This window comes from Nyctereutes procyonoides, unplaced genomic scaffold (genome assembly GCF_905146905.1).
Source record: "Nyctereutes procyonoides isolate TBG_1078 unplaced genomic scaffold, NYPRO_anot_genome, whole genome shotgun sequence".
Taxonomy (NCBI): Eukaryota; Metazoa; Chordata; class Mammalia; order Carnivora; family Canidae; genus Nyctereutes; species Nyctereutes procyonoides.
In genome coordinates, this window is record NW_026575135.1 from 23040565 (window position 1) to 23059862 (window position 19298).

The 19298-nt window shown below is 47.3% G+C and overlaps 1 protein-coding gene across 1 annotated transcript; it reads left to right on the forward strand.

The window, feature by feature from the left end:
• Positions 1-5338: 5338 nt before the first annotated feature.
• Positions 5339-7358, forward strand: CCL19 (C-C motif chemokine ligand 19). Its single transcript, XM_055301881.1, has 4 exons — positions 5339-5594; positions 6555-6681; positions 6906-6999; positions 7090-7358. Exons 1-4 carry the CDS (start codon positions 5534-5536, stop codon positions 7108-7110), a joined length of 303 nt encoding a protein of 100 aa, XP_055157856.1. The 5' UTR covers positions 5339-5533; the 3' UTR covers positions 7111-7358.
• The last annotated feature ends 11940 nt before the right edge of the window (positions 7359-19298 follow it).

Consider the following 19298-nt stretch of genomic DNA (forward strand, 5'->3'; position numbering starts at 1 on the left):
GAAGAGACTCAAGCCCTCCCACCTCCTACCTGATCATAGGGCTTTGGGTCTAGGAAACTGACTTAAGTAGAGGAACTGGGTAAAAAACTGTAAATTCCCAGTACAATTTGGATCAAATTTTTGCCCACTAGGTCTAGATGTATCCACTTACACAGGTCAAGTAGCACATCAGTAAGCTGTCCATTATTTCATTCCTACGAACACTATGAGCAATTAGCTAGCACCACAAGGTCCCTGTGGGCAAAGCATATAAATTACCACTTGTTCCTACAGTTTATATAGTACTCTCATTTACCTTATTGCTCATGGTTAGGTGCCAACATCTGACCTCTAGCACTCAAAGATTCCATTATCCCCCTTGAAATAAGATTGCCTGGATCCAAGAAGGCATCTCCTATCCTCATCTCTTACCTAGTAAAGAAGCCACTGCAATGCTTTTCAAAGAAGCTACTGTTCCCCTCATTAATGCTTTTCTTGTTGCCTTGGAGAAGGAAGAATCTTCTTGGGCCCTTCAGAGGTATACAGTTAGTGGTTGCACATAACAAGTGCACTCCAAAATTCCCATCTCTCTAAACTTTGTACTTCTTCCTCTACTTTGCTCCTCAAAGTATATAATCTGAGGACCAGTAGCATCAGCATCACTTAATTTGTTAGAAATGCCGCTTCTTGGGTTTCACCTCAGACCTGGTGAATCAGAATCTACAGTTTAACAAGACTCCCATGTGAATCACATGCATATCAAAGTTTAAGAAGCAATGTTCTACAATATGTTAGTGAGCTTCCAACATCTCAACCTCATTGATCAAAGGCCACTGTTGAGTCCACACTTCCAGGAATCAACCCAACATACTATCAACACCACTCCCAGGAGCTGAGCTAATTCCTGAGTGAGGGCACCAATATCAATAAATCTGTCCTCACTGGTCCCCAAGATTCTCCCAAGACAGTTGACAAGTTCCTGTAACTCTTTCAACATATATGCTCTTGTTCTTGGAGCACATCTTGTACATCCTTATAGAGACTATGAGGAATGGTCACGGTAAGTCCTGAAGAGAAAATGCATGCCCTGTGCCAGGAAGTTATTAAAAACATCTTTTTAATGGAAGGAAAGGTCGAATAATTCATAATTTGCAGGAGGACTGTTCTTCTGCCAGCAAGAAAGGTTCAGGGTGATTTGAAGATCCAAAATTATCTGCTTTAGTGGTCCCTGGGTGGCTCAGCAGTTTAGCATCTGTCTTTGGCCCAGGGTGTGATCCTGGAGTCCTGGGATCAAGTCCCACACTGGGCTCCCTGCATGGAGCCTGCTTCTCCCTCTGCCTGTGTCTCTGCCTCTCTTTCTCTCTCTCTTTCTGTGTCTCTCATGAATAAATAAATAAAATCTTTAAAAAAAATTATCAGCTTTAGGGACACTTGTCTGGCTCAATTGGTGGAGCATGTGATTCTTGATCTCAGAGTTGTGAGTTTGAGCCCCAAGTTGGGCATAGAGATTACTTTTTTAAAAAGTTTTAATGTAAACATTAAAATATAGGGGAGCCGGCGTGGCTCAGTGGTTTAGCACCGCCTTCAGCCCCAGGCATGATCCTGGAGACCCCGGGTCGAGTCCCACATCAGGCTCCCTGCATGGAACCTGCTTCTCCCTCTGCTTGTGTCTCTGCTTCTCTCTCTCTCTCTCTGTCTGTCATGAACAAATAAAATCTTTAAAATTTTTTTTAATATTTTTAAAGATTTTATTTATTTATTCATAAGAGACACACAGAGAGAGGCAGAGACATAGGAAAAGGGAGGAGAAGCAGGCTCCATGCAGAGACCCCTGACAGGAGACTCGATTCCGGGACTCTGGGATCACACCCTGAGCCGACAGCAGGCGCTAAACCACGGAGCCACCCAGGGATCCCTGAAAATATATTTTTTTAAGATTTTATTTATTTATTTATTTATTTATTTATTTATTTATTTTATTTAATTTAATTTATGAGACACACAGAGAGAGGCAGAGGCAGAGGGAGAAGCAGGCTCCATGCAGGGAGCCCGATGTGGGACTTGATACCGGGTCTCCAGGATCAGGTCCCGGGGCTGAAGGCGGTGCTAAACTGCTGAGTCACCTGGGCTGCCCAGAAAATATTTTTTAAAAAACATAATTATCAGCCTTGTTCATCTCTTTCCAAATGTCCTCATCACAAGTTTCAGAATCCAATTCCTTTCCAACAGCACCCTTATTCTAGCTTAAGGGATATGGTAGAGTTGTGCATTTACCTGGTGTCGCAACTCTGCAACCCATACAGTCAGGTCTTGGGCTTGATCCTCAGCCACATCTGCCCTGTGATCAAATAAAATTAAGATTTCTTAAGAATTAAGAATTCCATAGAGTTTATCTGGATCTCCACCCACACTTTGAGATAGAAGTTCACAGTATCTTTTTACCTTTTTTTAAAATGTAATTTTTCTAGCAGTATCAAAAACAGGCAACCCACTCAACAATATATGTAGGTCCTCATCATTTGAAGTTACCATTTGTGGCCATAGTAATTAAGTACCTCAGTCATTTTTTTTATCTCCTAATGCCTTGGCCTCCACCAACATTTCCCCTATGCCTCACTGGTAATAATCCAAGTGACTGTGATGCTTCTGCATGCTCCAGATTACTTTGTGTCCTCTTTCCCCATGCAGAGATTATCTGTGCATTTATCAAATATATTAGCAGCCCAATCCTAGAATCCCATTGTGGGAATCTATTTCCTGGGATCTCTTCTGTGGCTTGGTCGGTTAAGCGTCTGCCTTCTGCTCAGGTCATGATCCCAGGGTCCTGGGATTGAGCCCTGTATTGGGCTCACTGCTCAGTGGGGAGCCTGCTTCTCCCTCCCCTCCCCACCCATGCTCTCTCTATTTCTGTTTCTTAAACAAATAAATAAAATCTTAAAAAAAAAAAAAAAAAGATCCTGGCAGGAAACAGGTGGCACATGCAAAAAAACTTCAACCAGAAAGATTTTAACAAAGAAGCTATTTAAGAGGTGGGGTCAAGATTAAGAAACCGACATGGGGGTGGTGAGGCACCCAGGATTTAGCAATAGTGGGAAACCATTACCATACCAAAGCCTGATGGGTCAAGAAGAGGGAACAGGGTTTCAGGAACCTTACAGAGAGACCCACAGAGAAGAGGCAGCCCCAAAGGATATGTAACTGTAGAGGAGTGGTTCTCAGACTTCGACACGTAGCAACACACAGAAGATGTGTCAAAATACACATTACTCCAGGAGGTCTGGGATAGCACCTGAGAATTCCCATTTCTAACAAATTTCTAGGAGATGCTGCTGCTGCTGTTGGAAGACCACTCTTGAAACAACTACCAGAAAGAAAACTATTCACTGCCAGGACTGCAGCAAGATGAAGGATCTGGAGAATTAACTTCTCTCTCCTATCATCTACCGATCTCCTGCTGCTGCCTCCTGTGGACCAAACTCAAAACAGAAGCTGGAAGGCAAAGGATCCTGAGTAATTCAGTCTAGAGAGGTCAGGCTTTCAGAGAACAGAGCAGGGTAGAGCAGAGTGGAGGATGGATGAGGGTAGGAACAGAGAATAATCAGAACCGCCATAAGCAGAAGGATGCAGAGATCAATGGAAAGTTCAGATGAACTGACATATATCTGAATGAAAGGGCAGAATAATAATAATCGACAATATTTGATGAGTATTTATCACATGCCAGTCTCTAAACTAAGGACTTTACTCAGATTACCTTCTAAGGTAACCCTAAGAAGTCGATCTATAGGGGCGCCTAGGTGGCTCAGTCCGTTAAGCATCTGCCTTTCACTCAGGTCATGATCCCAGGGTCAGAGGATGAAGCCCCATGTCGGGCTTCCTGCTCAGCGGTGACTGTTTCTCCCTCTCCCTCTGCTGCTCTGCCCGTGTATGCACTCTTTCTCAAATAATTAAATAAAATCTTAAAAAAAAAAAAGGTAGACCTAGTACCATTCCTATTTTATAGATAAGGATATTAAGACACAGGAACTGGATAACTTGCACATGGTGACACAGCTAGCAAGTGATGGAATTTGAATCTCAACTAAGGCATTCTATCTGTAGAGTCTCACTGATCTGTACTGTTCTATGATCAATGGACAGTCAGCAGATGGGCGCATGGGATAGTGGGAAAAAGTGTAAACCTTAAAGCAAAAGACACCTAAGCACAAGACAGTTACTTGCCATGTGATCTTGTGCTCTGAGCCTCATTTTCTTTATGTGTAAAAAAGGAACAATAATATGTTAATAATATAAATTACTTCATAGTTTTGTTGGGGAAGTTAGTAAAATCAAGTCTTTGATACAGAGCCCAGCACAGAGTAAAGACTAAGAAATACTGTTATTATTAATAATAATAATAATGGATGGAAAGAAAGATAAGTCAGAAATTTATGAGGGAAACACCACCCCATCCAAGAGAGGGTTCAGAGCTTGGGTGGGATGGTTGAATGGGTGTACCACATATTAACTTCCCTTTTGAGTCCTGGTCTTTCTCATAATGATGGGAAACCACTCATCCCCTCCTCCATCTGTCAATTCCTTGAAAATTTGGGGATTGTCTGAATATTTGCTGACAAGCCCCTCTCCTTAAAAAATCCCCTCTTGGTTCCCAGGATTGAGAGCAGGGGCAAGATGAAGGAAGCTCTTCCAGGCCAGGCTCCCTCCAGATGTTCTGTGGAACAGGTGTTAGATATATGAACATGGCAAATAGAGAAGGGGTAGTGTTGGCTGAGCCAGGAGATTGAATCCCAAAGGACCGAGATGCGGGATGGGTGCTGGGCCTCCTCCCAAGGAATATTTCCCTTTCAACTCTGCCAGGAAGGGACTGGCTCCCAGAAAATGGATAGGCAGCACTGGGGGCCATCCCAGGCTTCATGGTTGTTCTGAGAGGACCAGAGAACCTTCTTCACCCCCACAAGCACCAGAGAGAAGAGAAGAACCACAGAGATGGGAATGAGAATTAGGGGCTGAACCCAGGGAAGGGGTTCAACTCCTCATTCTGACCCCCCAGTCCTGACCATCACTTCTGAAAGCCAGCCCTATGGTTAATGATGCAAATACCACCAGGAAGGTGATATTGCAGATCCTCTATCCTGAGCTGGCATTTCAAAGTCCCTTCTCTTGACCAGACTGCAGACTGCTTAGGTTCTCAGAGATGAAGCCAAAAAAAGCAGAAGAGCAGGGAAGCTACTGAGGAAGAAGGGGGGGCGGGGGCAGGGGCAGGGGCAGGTTCCGTCAGCAAGAGGGGGGCAAAGGGGAATCCACGGAATGGATGTGGAGGGGAATTTCTGAGCTGGGAAAGCGAAAGTTCTGAGCCATAAATAGGAGGCAGTTGCAGCCTCACAGAGGCTTTCACACACATTCCCGGACCCCCTTGCACCCCACAAGGACGCCTGTGAGCTTTCCATCGCTCCCTCCCACTCCCGGCCAAGTTGCAGCCTCACAAAGACTCCATCTCGCCCAGAGATTCACCCAGGCTCACACTCACTGTCGGTCGCTGCTCTGTTCCCTCTCCATGGCATCCCAAGCAGCTGTGCTACTGGCCCTCAGCCTGCTGCTCCTCTGGACCTCCCCTGGTAAGGCTGAGGGCAGGCTTATGGTGGGCAGGGGGAGGGGGTGTCTAAATCTCAGGCTCCTTTGCTCTGCACCTGAGGGACGCTGCACTAGGTCTGCGTGTTTGGGGGAACTGGAGGGTTCCCTGAGCCCTGTGTGTGTACCTATGAATGTGGGTGTAACGGGGCCCCTGACTGTCTATCTCTTGATGTAACTCAGGGCCCATGGCTACTCCTCTCTCTGCAGCCTCTGTTCCCTGCTGCCTCAGTTTCCCAGACAGGAAAGAACAGTATATGTTAGTTTATAGTGGGGAGAATGGGAGACACTGAGACAGGGCTAATTGTCCAAGTATTTAACAATTCAGAAGTCCTCTAACCCAGGTCTCCTGCTACCCCATCCCCTACTCCTCACCTCTCCTTCCCACCCCCATGCTGTAAGCAGCATCAACTCTTCACTGATGTGGCAGTTGAAAGGTCCTGGGAGGGCAGCCCTGGTGGCTCAGCGGTTTAGTGCCACCTTCGGCCCAGGGTGTGATCCTGCAGACCCGGGATCGAGTCCCACTTAGGGCTCCCTGCATGGAGCCTGCTTCTCCCTCTGCCTGTGTCTCTGACTCTCTCTGTCTCTGTGTCTCTTGTGAATAAATAAATAAATAATCAAAAAAAAAATTAAAGGTTCTGGGAGAGAGGTTGGGGTGATCAGGGCAGCAGGAGGGCATTTGTGGAGCTCAGGGCAGTGGTTGTTTAGCAAACAGCTTAGAAGTACTTCAATATATTTAGCAACCATTAGAGTCATATTGATAACATACCAGCCCAAATAAGATTTAACTGCCCCTCCCCACCACACACACACACACACACACACACACACACATACCCCTACACACCTGTCCTTAATCCCATTTAGGGCTGTTGGGGGGGGGGGCCTTCCCCGCCTCAGGGTCACTGTGTCCTGACACTACTTTCTCTCCCCTACCCACTCCCCAGCTCTGGGTGGTGCCAATGATGCTGAAGACTGCTGCCTTTCTGTAACCCAGCGTCCCATCCCTGGGAATATCGTGCGAGCCTTTCACTACCTCCTCATCAAGGATGGCTGTAGACTGCCTGCCGTTGTGTGAGTTGTGGAGTGTAGCCTGTCTAGCCTCATCTCCTCCATCAGCCACTGGTGATACCCCTACCTTCTTATCTGTCTTCTCCTTGCCAAGCCCAACCTCTATAAGGAAGCCCCTGAAACAGGTTCCCAGATGTGGTCCTCAGCCTCTGCCCCTCACACCAGGGCCTGCCAGGAAGCTGGGTTCCAGGGCTCTGTTCTCTCTGACCTTTGACTTCTGACTCCAGGTTCACCACACTGAAGGGTCGCCAGCTCTGTGCACCCCCCGACCAGCCCTGGGTGGACCGCATCATCCGGAGACTGCAGAAGAACTCTGCAAAGGCAAGCCCAGCCCTCCCCAGCCCTGCCTCCTCCCTCAGAGCCCCTGCCCAAGACCCCAACCCATGACCTTGACTCTCCTTCCTCCCCTAGAACAAGGGCCACAGCAGTTAGCCCATGACAGCCCTGGAGGGAGTGGTGTGTATGAGAGAAGGGATGTGAATCACTGCAGCCCTGGGGAACCAAGGATGAGAAGGGAAACCAGGCCTCCAGCAACTCTGCACCAGACCTGACACAGCAGGCTCAAGGGCCTGGAGTGTCAATTTGAGTGTGAGTGTGAGCAGGGGTGAGTGTGGCAGGAGCACAGCTTCTCCGCACTCAGATTGCAGTGCTTCCAATAAAGCCCAACTGGTACCCACAGATCTGTCTGTCTGCTGTTTGTTATCTGTCTGGAAGGACTAGAAGAGAAAATGGGGAGATGGGATGGCAGGATCAAATTTTCCTTCTGCAACCTGAGCAACCTCTTCATGGACCCCTCCCTACTTAACACCCTGTGTCCTCGGGATCAATTCCCATGATCAGGGCCCCACCTCACGTTTCCTCACAGCGCTCTCACTCTGCATGGTTCAGTTCAGTTACACCAAACCTGTGTCTGTTCTGATTGAGCCAAACTCTCTCATGCCTCCCAGTCTTTCCTCTCCAAGGCAAAGTGTCCAGGTGTCTCAAGGATCATGTATCACCAGGGGGAAGGGAGTTGTCAAGAACCAGCTTTCAAAAAAAAAAAAAAAAAAAAGAACCAGCTTTCATGGCTGGGGGCAAGAAAAGGCCCAGCTCTACTGCCAGAGTGAGAGGGGGAAGTACCCATCCACCCACGCCATTCCCTCTGTCTGAACACTCTTCTCTCTCATCAGCTCACCTGCCTTCCCATCTGGGTCTTGATGACTCTTTCTCCAGGAAGCCTCCCCTGACTCCAGACTGGCTAGGTTAGGTAGCCTGCCTTCCTCCCAAGCTCCCAGGGGCCTTGCCCCCTCCCCCTATAGCACTCATCACACTAAGTTATAATTGATAGTTTGTCAGCGTTCCTCAGTAGGGACCGTATCTATTTTGGTTTCTAGTACACTGCCTGGCACAAGGTAGACACTCTGGCTAGAAAATGAATACATATGAGAGGAAAGGCTCAACAGCCAATGCTGAGGGCCCATCTGCCCACGTAGGATATTTCTTTTTTCTTTAAAGGTTTTATTTATCAGGACGCCTGGGTGGCTTAGCGGTTGAGCACCTGCCTTCGGCTCAGGGCGTAATCCCAAGGTCCAGGATTGAGTCCCACATCGGGCTCCTTGTGGGGAGCCTGCTTCTTGCTCTGTCTGTGTCTCTGCTTATCTCTCTCTTTCTCTCTCTCTCTATGTCTCTCATGAATAAATAAATAAAATATTTTAAAAATCTATTCATGAGAGACATGCAGAGACATAGGCAGAGGGAGGAGGCTCCCTGTAGGGAGCCTGATGGGGGACTCCATCCCAGTTCCCCAGGACCAAGACCTGAGCCAAAGGCAGACGCTCAACCACTGAGGCACCCAGGCACCCCTGCCCACACAGAATCTGGCTTTCAAGCTAGCCTTCCTTCCTCAGTCAGCTTGGGCCAGGTCCAGCCCATTTGAGCAATCCTGGAGCCTCACCTCTCAAAGGATACTGACAGACAGACCTGGGAGCCAGAAGTCAGAATGGGAGAGGACCCAAAGGGTGCAAGAAGGAGCAGCCAGGTAGCTGGGGAGATTTAGCATGGAGGAATCCTACCACCACCCCTGCAGCCCATGTGGGCACCAGGGCCAAGGCAATACTAAGACCAGGGAGGTACAGAGAAGGAGTCTCCTCCCCAGGAGGTGAAAGCACTGTGACTCTTGGAGCACACCACAGGGCTGCCCTGGGTGGAGTGAACTCCTGCTTGGGAAGTCCCCTGGGGAAGCTGCTGGTCTCCAGCTTGGCCTCTAAGGGCCTGTCCCGTTGAGAGCAGCAAGTCTGTGGCACTAGGGTTGGATGGCAGCTATGACAGCGAACTGAGCAACATCACCTGGGAAGAGAGGTTATCAATACACCAGATATTCCTCATCTGGTAACAGAACCAGGTCTGGGCAGCCTGGGAAGGGGAGCAGTGGTGAGGGGGTTGTGCCATCTGCTCCTCACTAAGCTGAGTGCTCAGCAGCTTCTTCCTCCCCTCTGCTCCCAGAAGTAAGGTATTCAAAATCTCAAAATCTGGGATCCCTGGATGGCGCAGCGGTTTGGCGCCTGCCTTTGGCCCAGGGTGCGATCCTGGAGACCCCGGATCGAATCCCACGTCGGGCTCCCGGTGCATGGAGCCTGCTTCTCCCTCTGCCTATGTCTCTGCCTCTCTCTCTCTCTCTCTCTCTCTCTCTCTCTGTGCGACTATCATAAATAAATAAAAATTTAAAAAAAAATCTCAAAATCTCAGATCTTAGAGTCACAGGAGGTGGGGGTGGGGGTGGGGATAGTTTGCAAGAACAACTGCTATAGCTGGGAAGTTTGGCTCTCCTGCCTGGAGGAAACTAGCCATCTAATTCATGCACCCATGCATAAATCCATTTAGCCATTTCTGCATCCATCAGACTGCCAGTCATCCATCCACTTCTCCACCCATCTACTCATCCATCATCCATTAATCCTTCCATCCATCATCCATTAAGGCAGCCAACCATGAAGCCCCAGGGTCCCAATAATAGACACCTTTTGGACCTGGTACCCTCTACTCCAACAGGCAGAGGAGAAACACAGGTGTGAAGAGAACACATCGCTTCAAATTCTTCTCAGTTCCCAGTGAAGCCAAGTAGAAGTCAGCCTGCCACAGAGGAGGACACAAAACCTCCTTTTGGATTCTTGGAGGGAAAAACCCAGATAGAGTAGGGGAAGTGAGGGCAGGAGCCCTGAAGAAGATGTTACTATGACAGAGGCCCTGGACACTACCTCCCTAACACTGCCACTGAGGGGCAGACAGGAACAAGTCCTGAGCTCAGTGCCCAGCCCACAGTATTGCTTCTGCATCTCATTGTGCTATTCCAGCCAAGTCTCTTCCTTATTCCCATCTCTAAAATCTTAGTTTCCCAGTAAGGTGTACAGAGAGAGGTGCTTAATTTTTTAGAGTTCCTCCAGGGGAAACCTGGGTGGCTCAGTCGTCTAAGCTTCTGCCTTTGGCTCAGGTCATGATCCCAGAGTCCTGGGATCAAGCCCTTCATCAAGCTCCCTGATTGGTGGGGAGTCTGCTTCTCCCTCTGCCCTTCTCCCCCGTCTCATCATGCTCTCTCTCTTTCTCTGAAATAAATTTAAAAAAAAATTTTTTTAAAGATTTACTAATCAATCTTTGGATTTCAAGCTAAACCCCCAGCATTCACGTAGGCTCCTCCAAAGTCATGCACATTCAGAAATGTCCCTACTTCTTGGGGCCCCAGGGAACACCCTCTGGAAACAAAGAAAGAGCTGAGACTCAGGAAGAGAGAAAATAATTCAGGAGCTAGTGAGGGGGCTTGGATTGAACAGCCTCTGGCCAGACCCTGGAGGCCTGGGGAATAAAGAATTTCGAGAGAGCCTGAGGGGACAGACACCAGAGTACCACAGGGAGCTTCTCCAGCCAGTGCCTTCCCTTCCCCAGCCACCAACGTCTCCTGGGCACTGAGTCTTACCCTCTCATCTCCTTGCCAGATACATGAGTGCTTAGCCCAGCAACCTGTGACTTGTTCCAACCCAAACATTCTCAGCACCTGCTCCCTATTTTACTATGATTTGCTGACAAGTGCCGAGTCGTCATCCCAAGCTCTGGCAGGGCAGAAGCCTACCTACCTGCCTGACGATGATGAGGCTGCCAGCTTCTCCAAGGGATAGTATGGACTTCAAGCTCCCCAACCAGAATACAGGGGCCTTGCCACCTGCCTCTAAGTAGACACCTTCCTGTCTAGGGCACATGGTGCTTGCTGCGGGTTTAAGGCCAACAACAGAGTAAAAACTCCCTACCCTGAAGGCCTAAGGCCCCAGCAGCCAACATCTCCCTAAAGAGACCTAACATCCCTGCTCAGAGAACTCCCAACTCCAGTCTACATGATGGACAAAAAGGATAAAAGTCCTGTCTATTGATAGAATTCCCAGAGAAAGGGATTGGACCTGTTCGTCTCCACTGCCAACATTGCTCTGCTCAGGGGCTGGCACAGAACAAGCCTCAGTACTTATTTGATTAACAAAAAATGCAACTGAAAATGGCCCTTTCCCATGCCCCACCCAACTCATACCTGGAGCACATCCAGTTCTCAAGACATTGGAGCTGTCTCTGTTTCATGGGTGTTTGGTAAGAGCCAGACCCATACGGTTTTGATCATATTTTCATCAGCTCATGTTCGATTTTTCGGTAAGCCCCCACCCCCAGGCTCCCCTTTTCTGGCCTCCGGGAAACTCAGAAAGAGCCAGAAAATCTTGGAAATAACAGTCTCACAAAGGAGCAAGTCTCCCAAGTGGGGAATTTCCTCAAGAACCCCTCTGTAAGAATAAGCTGGCACTTCTCTGGCTAGAGAACTTCTTCAGTGGCCCCTGAGACTTGTCTACATGAAAAGACATGGCTCTGTAGCACTAGCCTGTTCACCACTCATGCTGGGCACTGCTTTAAGTACTAGTATGATTCTTATGTTACAGCTGAGGAAACTGAGGTGCAGAGGTTAAATACTCGCCCAGGCTGGACAGACGATAAAGTGGCAGAGCTGGGGGCATCCTAACTGGGCAGTCTGGCTCCAGAATCTATACTCTAAGCTCCTACACATACCACATCTGTGAGTTCACCCATTTCCCAAATAAAAATGGGAAACAATACAGCAGGGCCAGGTCTAAGTAAGTGACCCTAAAGGAACACGGAAAGCCATTACTTTGTGGTGCTAACCATGTGTCAGGCTCCAAGCTGAGTCCTTTACGTGTATTAATTATATCACTTCATCCTCTAATAATCCTATGAGGTGGAGATCATTAGTCCCATTTTATATATGAGGAAATTGAGGCACAGAGAGGTAGTGTGAGCTCCCAAGTCCACTGAACTAGTGTGTGACAGAGCTGAGATTGCTTGATGCCTAGCACTTGCAGTGAGGGCTGAGGGCTGGGATTTCCAGTTGGGACATGTCTTGGATTGCTAGGAAAAGTTGGGGAAAAAAAAAAAAAAAAAAAAACAAGAGGAGAAGCTGGAGGAGCCTGTGCTTGAGCCCAGATGTAGAGATGCCACCTGGAGGGCCTCTAGCCTCCTGGCTCTCCAGCTGAAGGGGAGTTAGCTTCCCCAAAGCTTCCAGGAGGAAATAGGCACAGGTTCTCCAGGTCTGTTCAAGTCTCAGTATTCCCAGGGTGGAGTGGTGGAGATGGAGATCAGGCCACAGATATGCCCACATTTTTACCTCCATTCCCAGGGGAGTATCAGAGGCCAGGACCTGGTGATGTTAAAAGGACAGGAGGAATAGAAGGGTAGGGCTTGGGATCCTGAGAAGTAGGGGCCAGACAAGGGTGTTGTGTGGGCAAGGATGCTGGATGGGGCAGACTCAGCCTTCTGAGCTAGCAAGTGGGGTACGAGGTGGGGTTCCTCCACAGGGCAGAGCATCTGGGGATCATGGGGTAGGATCAGACTCCTGAAGGACCGGCTTCTGAGGGCCACGTCCACGCCTGAGGGGCCAGGATCAGGCAGGACAGGAGAGGAGGGCAAGAATGAGGGTGGAACCTCTGAGGATCAGAGTAAATGGGGGAGTCAGACCTCTCTACCCTACTCCTGTTTCTAGGACCTTCTAGCCTCCCCTGGGTCCTGTGAGGAGACAGAAGACATGAGCTGCCCTGGGCTCCAACCCAGTGGAAGTGGGACAGCTTTAACTCCAGCAGCTTTCACATTGCCCTACCAGGACAACTGGATCCCCCCGGGCCCTGGATCTCAGAGTCACAGTCCCTGGAAATCTGAACCCATCACCATCAAAACCTCAGTCACCTTGCCAGTCTCGTACCTGTTAGATCATCATTTCAAGAAGTTTCCTCCAAGAAGAAGCCCCCCATTCCTACCAGGGGCCCAACACTTTAAACACCCTTCATCAATTCAAGAACAGACCAACAGGACATCCTAATACTTAATGATGTCCCATTGCTGGCAGGACCTCCACTAATGTCAAGGTCCCCCATTACTATTAGGCTACCATCTCTCAGGAAATCCTAACACTGTCAGGAACACTGTGCCTGCCAGGCAGGACATCAACATTGCATAACCCAGGGACACCATTTTCCCTGCAGTCTATGTAAATGGCACCTCTTGGCATTGGTGCCCTAAGTATCAGAACATCTGTTAGTGTAGGGCCCGCACTAGTCACAGGGCTGCCATGACTTAGGGTCCTAGCCCTGGAAAATCCTTGTGTCTAAAGTGATGCTACATCACTGGAACCCAGAACACCTCTTTATTCTTACCAGGTACTTTTCTGAGTGCTGGTGATACAGTAGTGAATCTTGTCATATGGAACCTATTGACCATGCCTATTTTCAAAATCTCATTTAAATATATATAATTAGGGGATCTCTGGGTGGCTCAGTGGTTTAGTGCCTGCCTTCAGCCCAGGGCATGATCTTGGATCCTGGGATCGAGTCCCACATCGGGCTCCTTGTGAGGAACCCGCTTCTCCCTCTGCCTATGTCTCTGCCTGCCTCACTCTGTGTGTGTGTGTGTGTGTGTGTGTGTGTGTGTGATAAATAAATAAATAAATAAAATCTTTTAAATTAAAAAAAATTTTAAAGGTATCACCTAATATATATCACTTTTGCTTATACAAGCAAAAAGCTTCACTCCTCCCCAAAGAGAGATTATCCAGAGTTTTAGCAATTACCACATCTGTCTTAGCTTAGATTGCCATACTAAAATATCATAGTCTGGGTGGCTTAAACAACAGACATTTATTTTCTCACAGTTCTGTAGATTACAAATTCAAGATCAAAGTGTCAGCACAGGGCAGTCTGGGTGGCTCAGTGGTTTAGCACCGCCTTCAGCCTGGGGCCTGATCCTGGAGACCGGGGATCAAATCCCATGTTGGGCTCCCTGCATCGAGCCTGCTTCTCCCTCTGCCTGTGTCTCTGCCTCTCTCTCGCTCTCTCTGTCTCCCATGAATAAGTAAATAAAAAATCTTTAAAAAAGAAAAAAAAAGTGTCAGCACAGTCCGTTTCTGTTTCTGGTGAGAGCTGGTAAAAGCTCTCCACCTATCTTGCAGATGACTGCCTCTCACTATGTCCCATGACACAGAGAGAGAAAGAGATCACTCACTCATTCTCTTCTCATAAGGCGACAGTCCTATCAAATTAGGGTTCTACCTTTATGACCATATTTAATCTAAATTACTTCCTAAAGACCCTATCTCCAGACACAGTCACACAGACACAATTTAGCCCACAGCAAAATCCAATTCTAAATCCAAGATCTCAGGATAACATAAATTCTTCTTCTAGTTTGTTATAATCTCATCTCTATTCTACAACACCTGGTAACTACCACCAACACACCTGATTGGTCAGGATAGCTAGGTTATGCTGCAATAACGACACCAAATCTGAGTACCTTAACACAATAAAACTCTATTCCCCATGCATACCAAGTCTGCTGTGGGTCTAGGCGGGTCTTTAGCACAGCTGTGTTCCATGTGGTGGCTCAACATTCTAGGCTGCCTTGATCTTTTGGCATGCTCCTTCATCTCAACACATGTTTCTATGATCACTGCAGCCAGGAAAGACAGTTAGGGGAACTCTTTTTTAAACACTTCTATCCACAAATGGCACACACCATTTCTATACACATTTCATTGGCCAAAACATGTCATACAATCATACTTAACTTTTTGTAAAAGATTTTATTTGAGAGACAGAAAGCACAAGAGAGAGCATGAGCAAAGGGAAGGGCAGAGGGAAAGGGACAAGCAGACTCTCTGCTGAGCTGAGGATCATAACCTGAGCCAAAGGCAGATGTTTACCGCAACTGAGCCACCCATGCACCCCCAACCATACTTAACTTTAAGGGAGTGACTGCCAGGACGAGAAGTAAATTAGCATCTTAGGGAATAGTAATAATACCACCACAACTATCTATCTTCAATAATAGAATAGGGGCACCTGGGTGGCTCAGTTGGTTAAGTATCTGCCTTCATCTCAGGTCATCATTTCAGGGTCCTGGGATCAAGGCTCCCCCCAACACACTCCCTGCTCAACAGGCAGTCTCTTTCTCCCTCTCCTTCTGCCTGCTCCCCCCGCTTGTGCTCTCTGTCAAATAAATACAATCTTTTTTTTTTATTTTTTTTTAATTTTTATTTATTTATGATAGTCACACACACACAGAGAGAGAGAGAGAGAGAGGCAGAGACACAGGCAGAGGGGGAAGCAGGCTCCATGCACCGGGAGCCCGACGTGGGATTCGATCCCGGGTCTCCAGGATCGCGCCCTGGGCCAAAGGCAGGCGCTAAACTGCTGCGCCACCCAGGGATCCCAAAAAAAATACAATCTTAAAAAAAAAAAAGGAATAAAGGATGAAAGAAAAGAGGTTAGTTAAAGAAAGAGGGGCATTTCAAAACCAGGAGGAAAATACAGTTAAAAGCTATAGTCAGTAGTTATGAAACTAGCCCTGGGGCTTAACTAACATTTATTATGTACTTCCTTCTCATACTGGTTTTCTATTGCTGTCTAACAAATCACCACAAATTTAGCAGCTTTGAACAATCCAAATTTATTATCACAGTTTCTGTGAGTCAAGAATCTAGATACCTGTTGACTGGGTATCTAGACTCTGCTCAGGGTCTCACCAGACTGAACTTAGGTGTCAGCCAGGGCTGCAATTTTATTTCAGATTCAGAGTTATCTTTCAAACTTACCAAGTATTGGCAGTTGTGCTTGTAGGACTGAGGCTGAGTTCCTTTAGCCACCTGCCATATGGCCCTCTCTACAAATGGCAGTTTGCTTCTTCAAAGTCAACATGAGAGCATCTGCTGCTTCTTCCTTCCTTCCTTCCTTCCTTCCTTCCTTCCTTCCTTCCTTCCTTCCTTCTTTTCTTTTTCTTAAGTAAACTCTACACCACAAATGGGGCTTGAACTCACGATCCTGAGATCAAGAGTCATACATGCTCTACTGACTGAGCCACTCAGGCACCCTGCCCCTTTTTGAGAGAGAGAGAGAGAGAGAGAGAGATTGAGCACATGAGCAGAGGGGGACAGGGAGAGGGAGAGGGAGAGAGAGAATCCTAAGCAGGCTCCATGGTCAGGACGGAGCCCAGCTGCAGGGCTCAATTTCACAACCCTGAAATCATGACCTGAACTGAAGTTAAGAATTGGATGCTTAGCCAACAGAGCCACCCAGGTACCCCTAGGCACTCCCTTTTTAAGTTGTTTTGTTTTGTTTTGTTTTTTTAAGGCTGCTGCTTATTTCTTATCTCTAGATGCTTTTTTAAAGGGCTTAACTGATTAGGCAAGGCCCATCCAAGGTAATCTCCCATTTGATGAGCTCAAAGTCAACTGATTAGGGACCTTAATCACATCTGCAAAAATCCCTCAATTTTGTCATATATCATAATGTAATCCCATGAAGGATATCCCACCATATTCACAGGTCAAGAGGTTAAGGTAATCTCAAATCAAGGAGATATAAGACATACACACCAGGGGGCAGGAATTTTAGAATTATGTTTACCACACTTCCTCCTGACTCAATCCTTTTACCTCCAACTGGCACTTCTCCTAGCTGACATTCTGTGATGCAAAAAGACCCAAACCATCACACTCAAGGGATACTAGATAGACCCTAATGATCCTGCCTGATTAAAGTCACAAGGGTCGGGATCCCTGGGTGGTGCAGCGGTTTGGCGCCGGCCTTTGGCCCAGGGAGCGATCCTGGAGACCCGGGATCAAATCCCACGTCGGGCTCCCAGTGCATGGAGCCTGCTTCTCCCTCTGCCTATGTCTCTGCCTCTCTCTCTCTCTCTCTGTGTGACTATCATAAATAAATAAAAATAAAAAAAAAAAGTCACAAGGGTCTTCCATGAACTTTGACCACTAGGCATGTCATCACCAAGAGGAAGTGCCACAAGTACCCCAGGTATTACCTACACACACATAGCCTCTCTCACCACTTACCCTTCCTCACCTACATAGGGATTAATCACAAACCCCTGTCCCTCCTCTAAGCCTCTGTACTTGCTGTTCATTCTACCTGTAATTTCCTCCCTCCTGCCTCACACATCCTCTACAGAGATCCTTCCTCCATGCAGCCTCCTCTACCCCCCAGGGTTCTTCATCTCTAGCCACATAGATCACTTTCTATTTTGGGTTCAGGGGCCCTTATTTTCTGCACTTGTCCCAAACCAGGAACCCTGAGGCCTGGAGTAGCCCAAACTGCAGGAAATGAAGGAGAAAGGGTGTTCAGAAAATCCTGGCAGTGGTGTTATTTCAAGCTCCAGAGGGCAGGAGGCAGGAAAGGGGGGTATACTATTGCTCAAGACTTCTCCCCATGCTGATGTCCTGTCACCTCGGGAAGTCCTACACAATGTTCCACCCACGCTCTGAGATTGAAGGGCCAAGTTCTGCCCCTCTGGCTGGGCCAGGACCCTCCAGATATGGACAGAAGGTTTGGAGAAGGATGGGGTATGAGGCAGACCCCTTCCCAGGATCAGGGACTTTCAGGGGCTGAGTCATTTGGTTTCTTGCTCATTTCCAGCTCCTTTCTGGAACAAGACAGCCCAGCCTCCTCAGGCCAAAGCCCCCCTCCACAGGCCGAGAGCTACACATTTTCATTTTCTGTATACACTAGACGCCCTCTACAGGCCCCTGGAGGTTGAGAACCCAGGCTGGGAGTCTCATACCCCTTTTCCCTATACAATAGATGTTCCCTACAGGGCCTGTGAGGGTGGGAATCACAAATCGATGGACTGAACAGCAACCAGAATACATACCCACACACAAATCAGTGCCAACACCCCCACTTACATGTGTCCTACCCACTTATACATACACAGGTACATAGTTAATCATTCATATACATCAAAAGACATACCACAGACATTTTTTTAAGATTTTAATTAAGTATTTATGAGAGACACAGAGAGAGAGAGGCAAAGACATAGGCAGAGGGAGAAGCAGGCTCCTCGCAAGAAGCCCGAGGTGGGACTCAATCCCAGGACTCCGGGATCACGCCCTGAGTCGAAGGCAGACGCTCAACCACTGAGCCACCCAGGCATCCCCATACCACAAACATTTAATCTTATAATCACAATATGAACACAAGGGTAAATCAGACAAATGATTTCACACACACAGTCATGGGCACAAAGACATACAAATACATATGGACACAATCTTTTCTCCTAGATAGCAGTATTTGTTTAGAATAGGTTGAAAAGCCATCTGGGGTACAGGGTGATATCCTGAGTGACATAAAAGGAAGCCAAACTGCTTCTAGGTCCAATAGGGCTTGTTGACTAGAGAGCTCTTTGTTTTGTCGGGTACTTAGATTGGTTTTAGGCAGTGGAATGGTGCAGATAAGAGTTGGAGTAGAGTTATTTAAAAGAGAAATTTGGATTTTGCTAGAGCTGACTCTATATAACTTATATGAAAGCTTATTCTTAGAAGCAGGATTCCTGAATTCAGCAAGCTAGGTTGAAGTGTCCTCACTGCATCCAGGATATCATAAAGAGAAGTCTCCTGATACTGGTAATACATGGTAGGTGATAAATGAGAAACGGGATTGACCTAACCTTCACTGAGTGCCCAGTGTGAGTCAGGCACATGTACACAAGATATACATTATTTCTATTTTACAGGTGAGGATACTATCATCTCTTCCCTCATTCAACCAAGGTCATAAAGTCAGACACAAACATAAGAGTTTGAATATTAAAATCTTGTTTTCCTTCATTGGTAAGGACAAATGCAAGGCATACTTATTCCCACTCCCAACTCATGTTCCCAAAAATATTGATCCAAACCATGATTGGCAAACTAAGGCCCATGGGAGAAATTCAGCCTGCCACCCATTTTTGTAAATAAAGTTTTATTGCAATGCGGCCATTCCTGTTCCTTTATATATTGTCTATGTTTGCTTTGGGGCTACAACAGCAAAGTTGAGTAGCCATTACAGTTGACAGTACAGCCAACAAAACCTTAAATATTTACCAAACGAACCTATACAGAAAAAGGTTGCCAACCCCTAATCCAAAAGCAGCCTCAGAATTGGATTTAGCAAGTGAGACAAGGCTTATCGCCTTTGGAGTCTTAGGCCTGGGTAGTCAAATAAATAAATAAATGGGATGGATGCACAGATGAATGAACAGGTAGATGGATGTAT

What these genes read in the sequence shown, in the direction of transcription:
- CCL19 (XM_055301881.1), top strand. Translation starts at nt 5,534, where the DNA reads ATGGCATCCCAAGCAGCTGTGCTACTGGCCCTCAGCCTGCTGCTCCTC. An exon ending in GCTCCTCTGGACCTCCCCTG is followed by an intron (nt 5,595 to 6,554) that starts GTAAGGCTGAGG and finishes CCCACTCCCCAG; the next exon opens with CTCTGGGTGGTGCCAATGAT. An exon ending in TGTAGACTGCCTGCCGTTGT is followed by an intron (nt 6,682 to 6,905) that starts GTGAGTTGTGGA and finishes TTCTGACTCCAG; the next exon opens with GTTCACCACACTGAAGGGTC.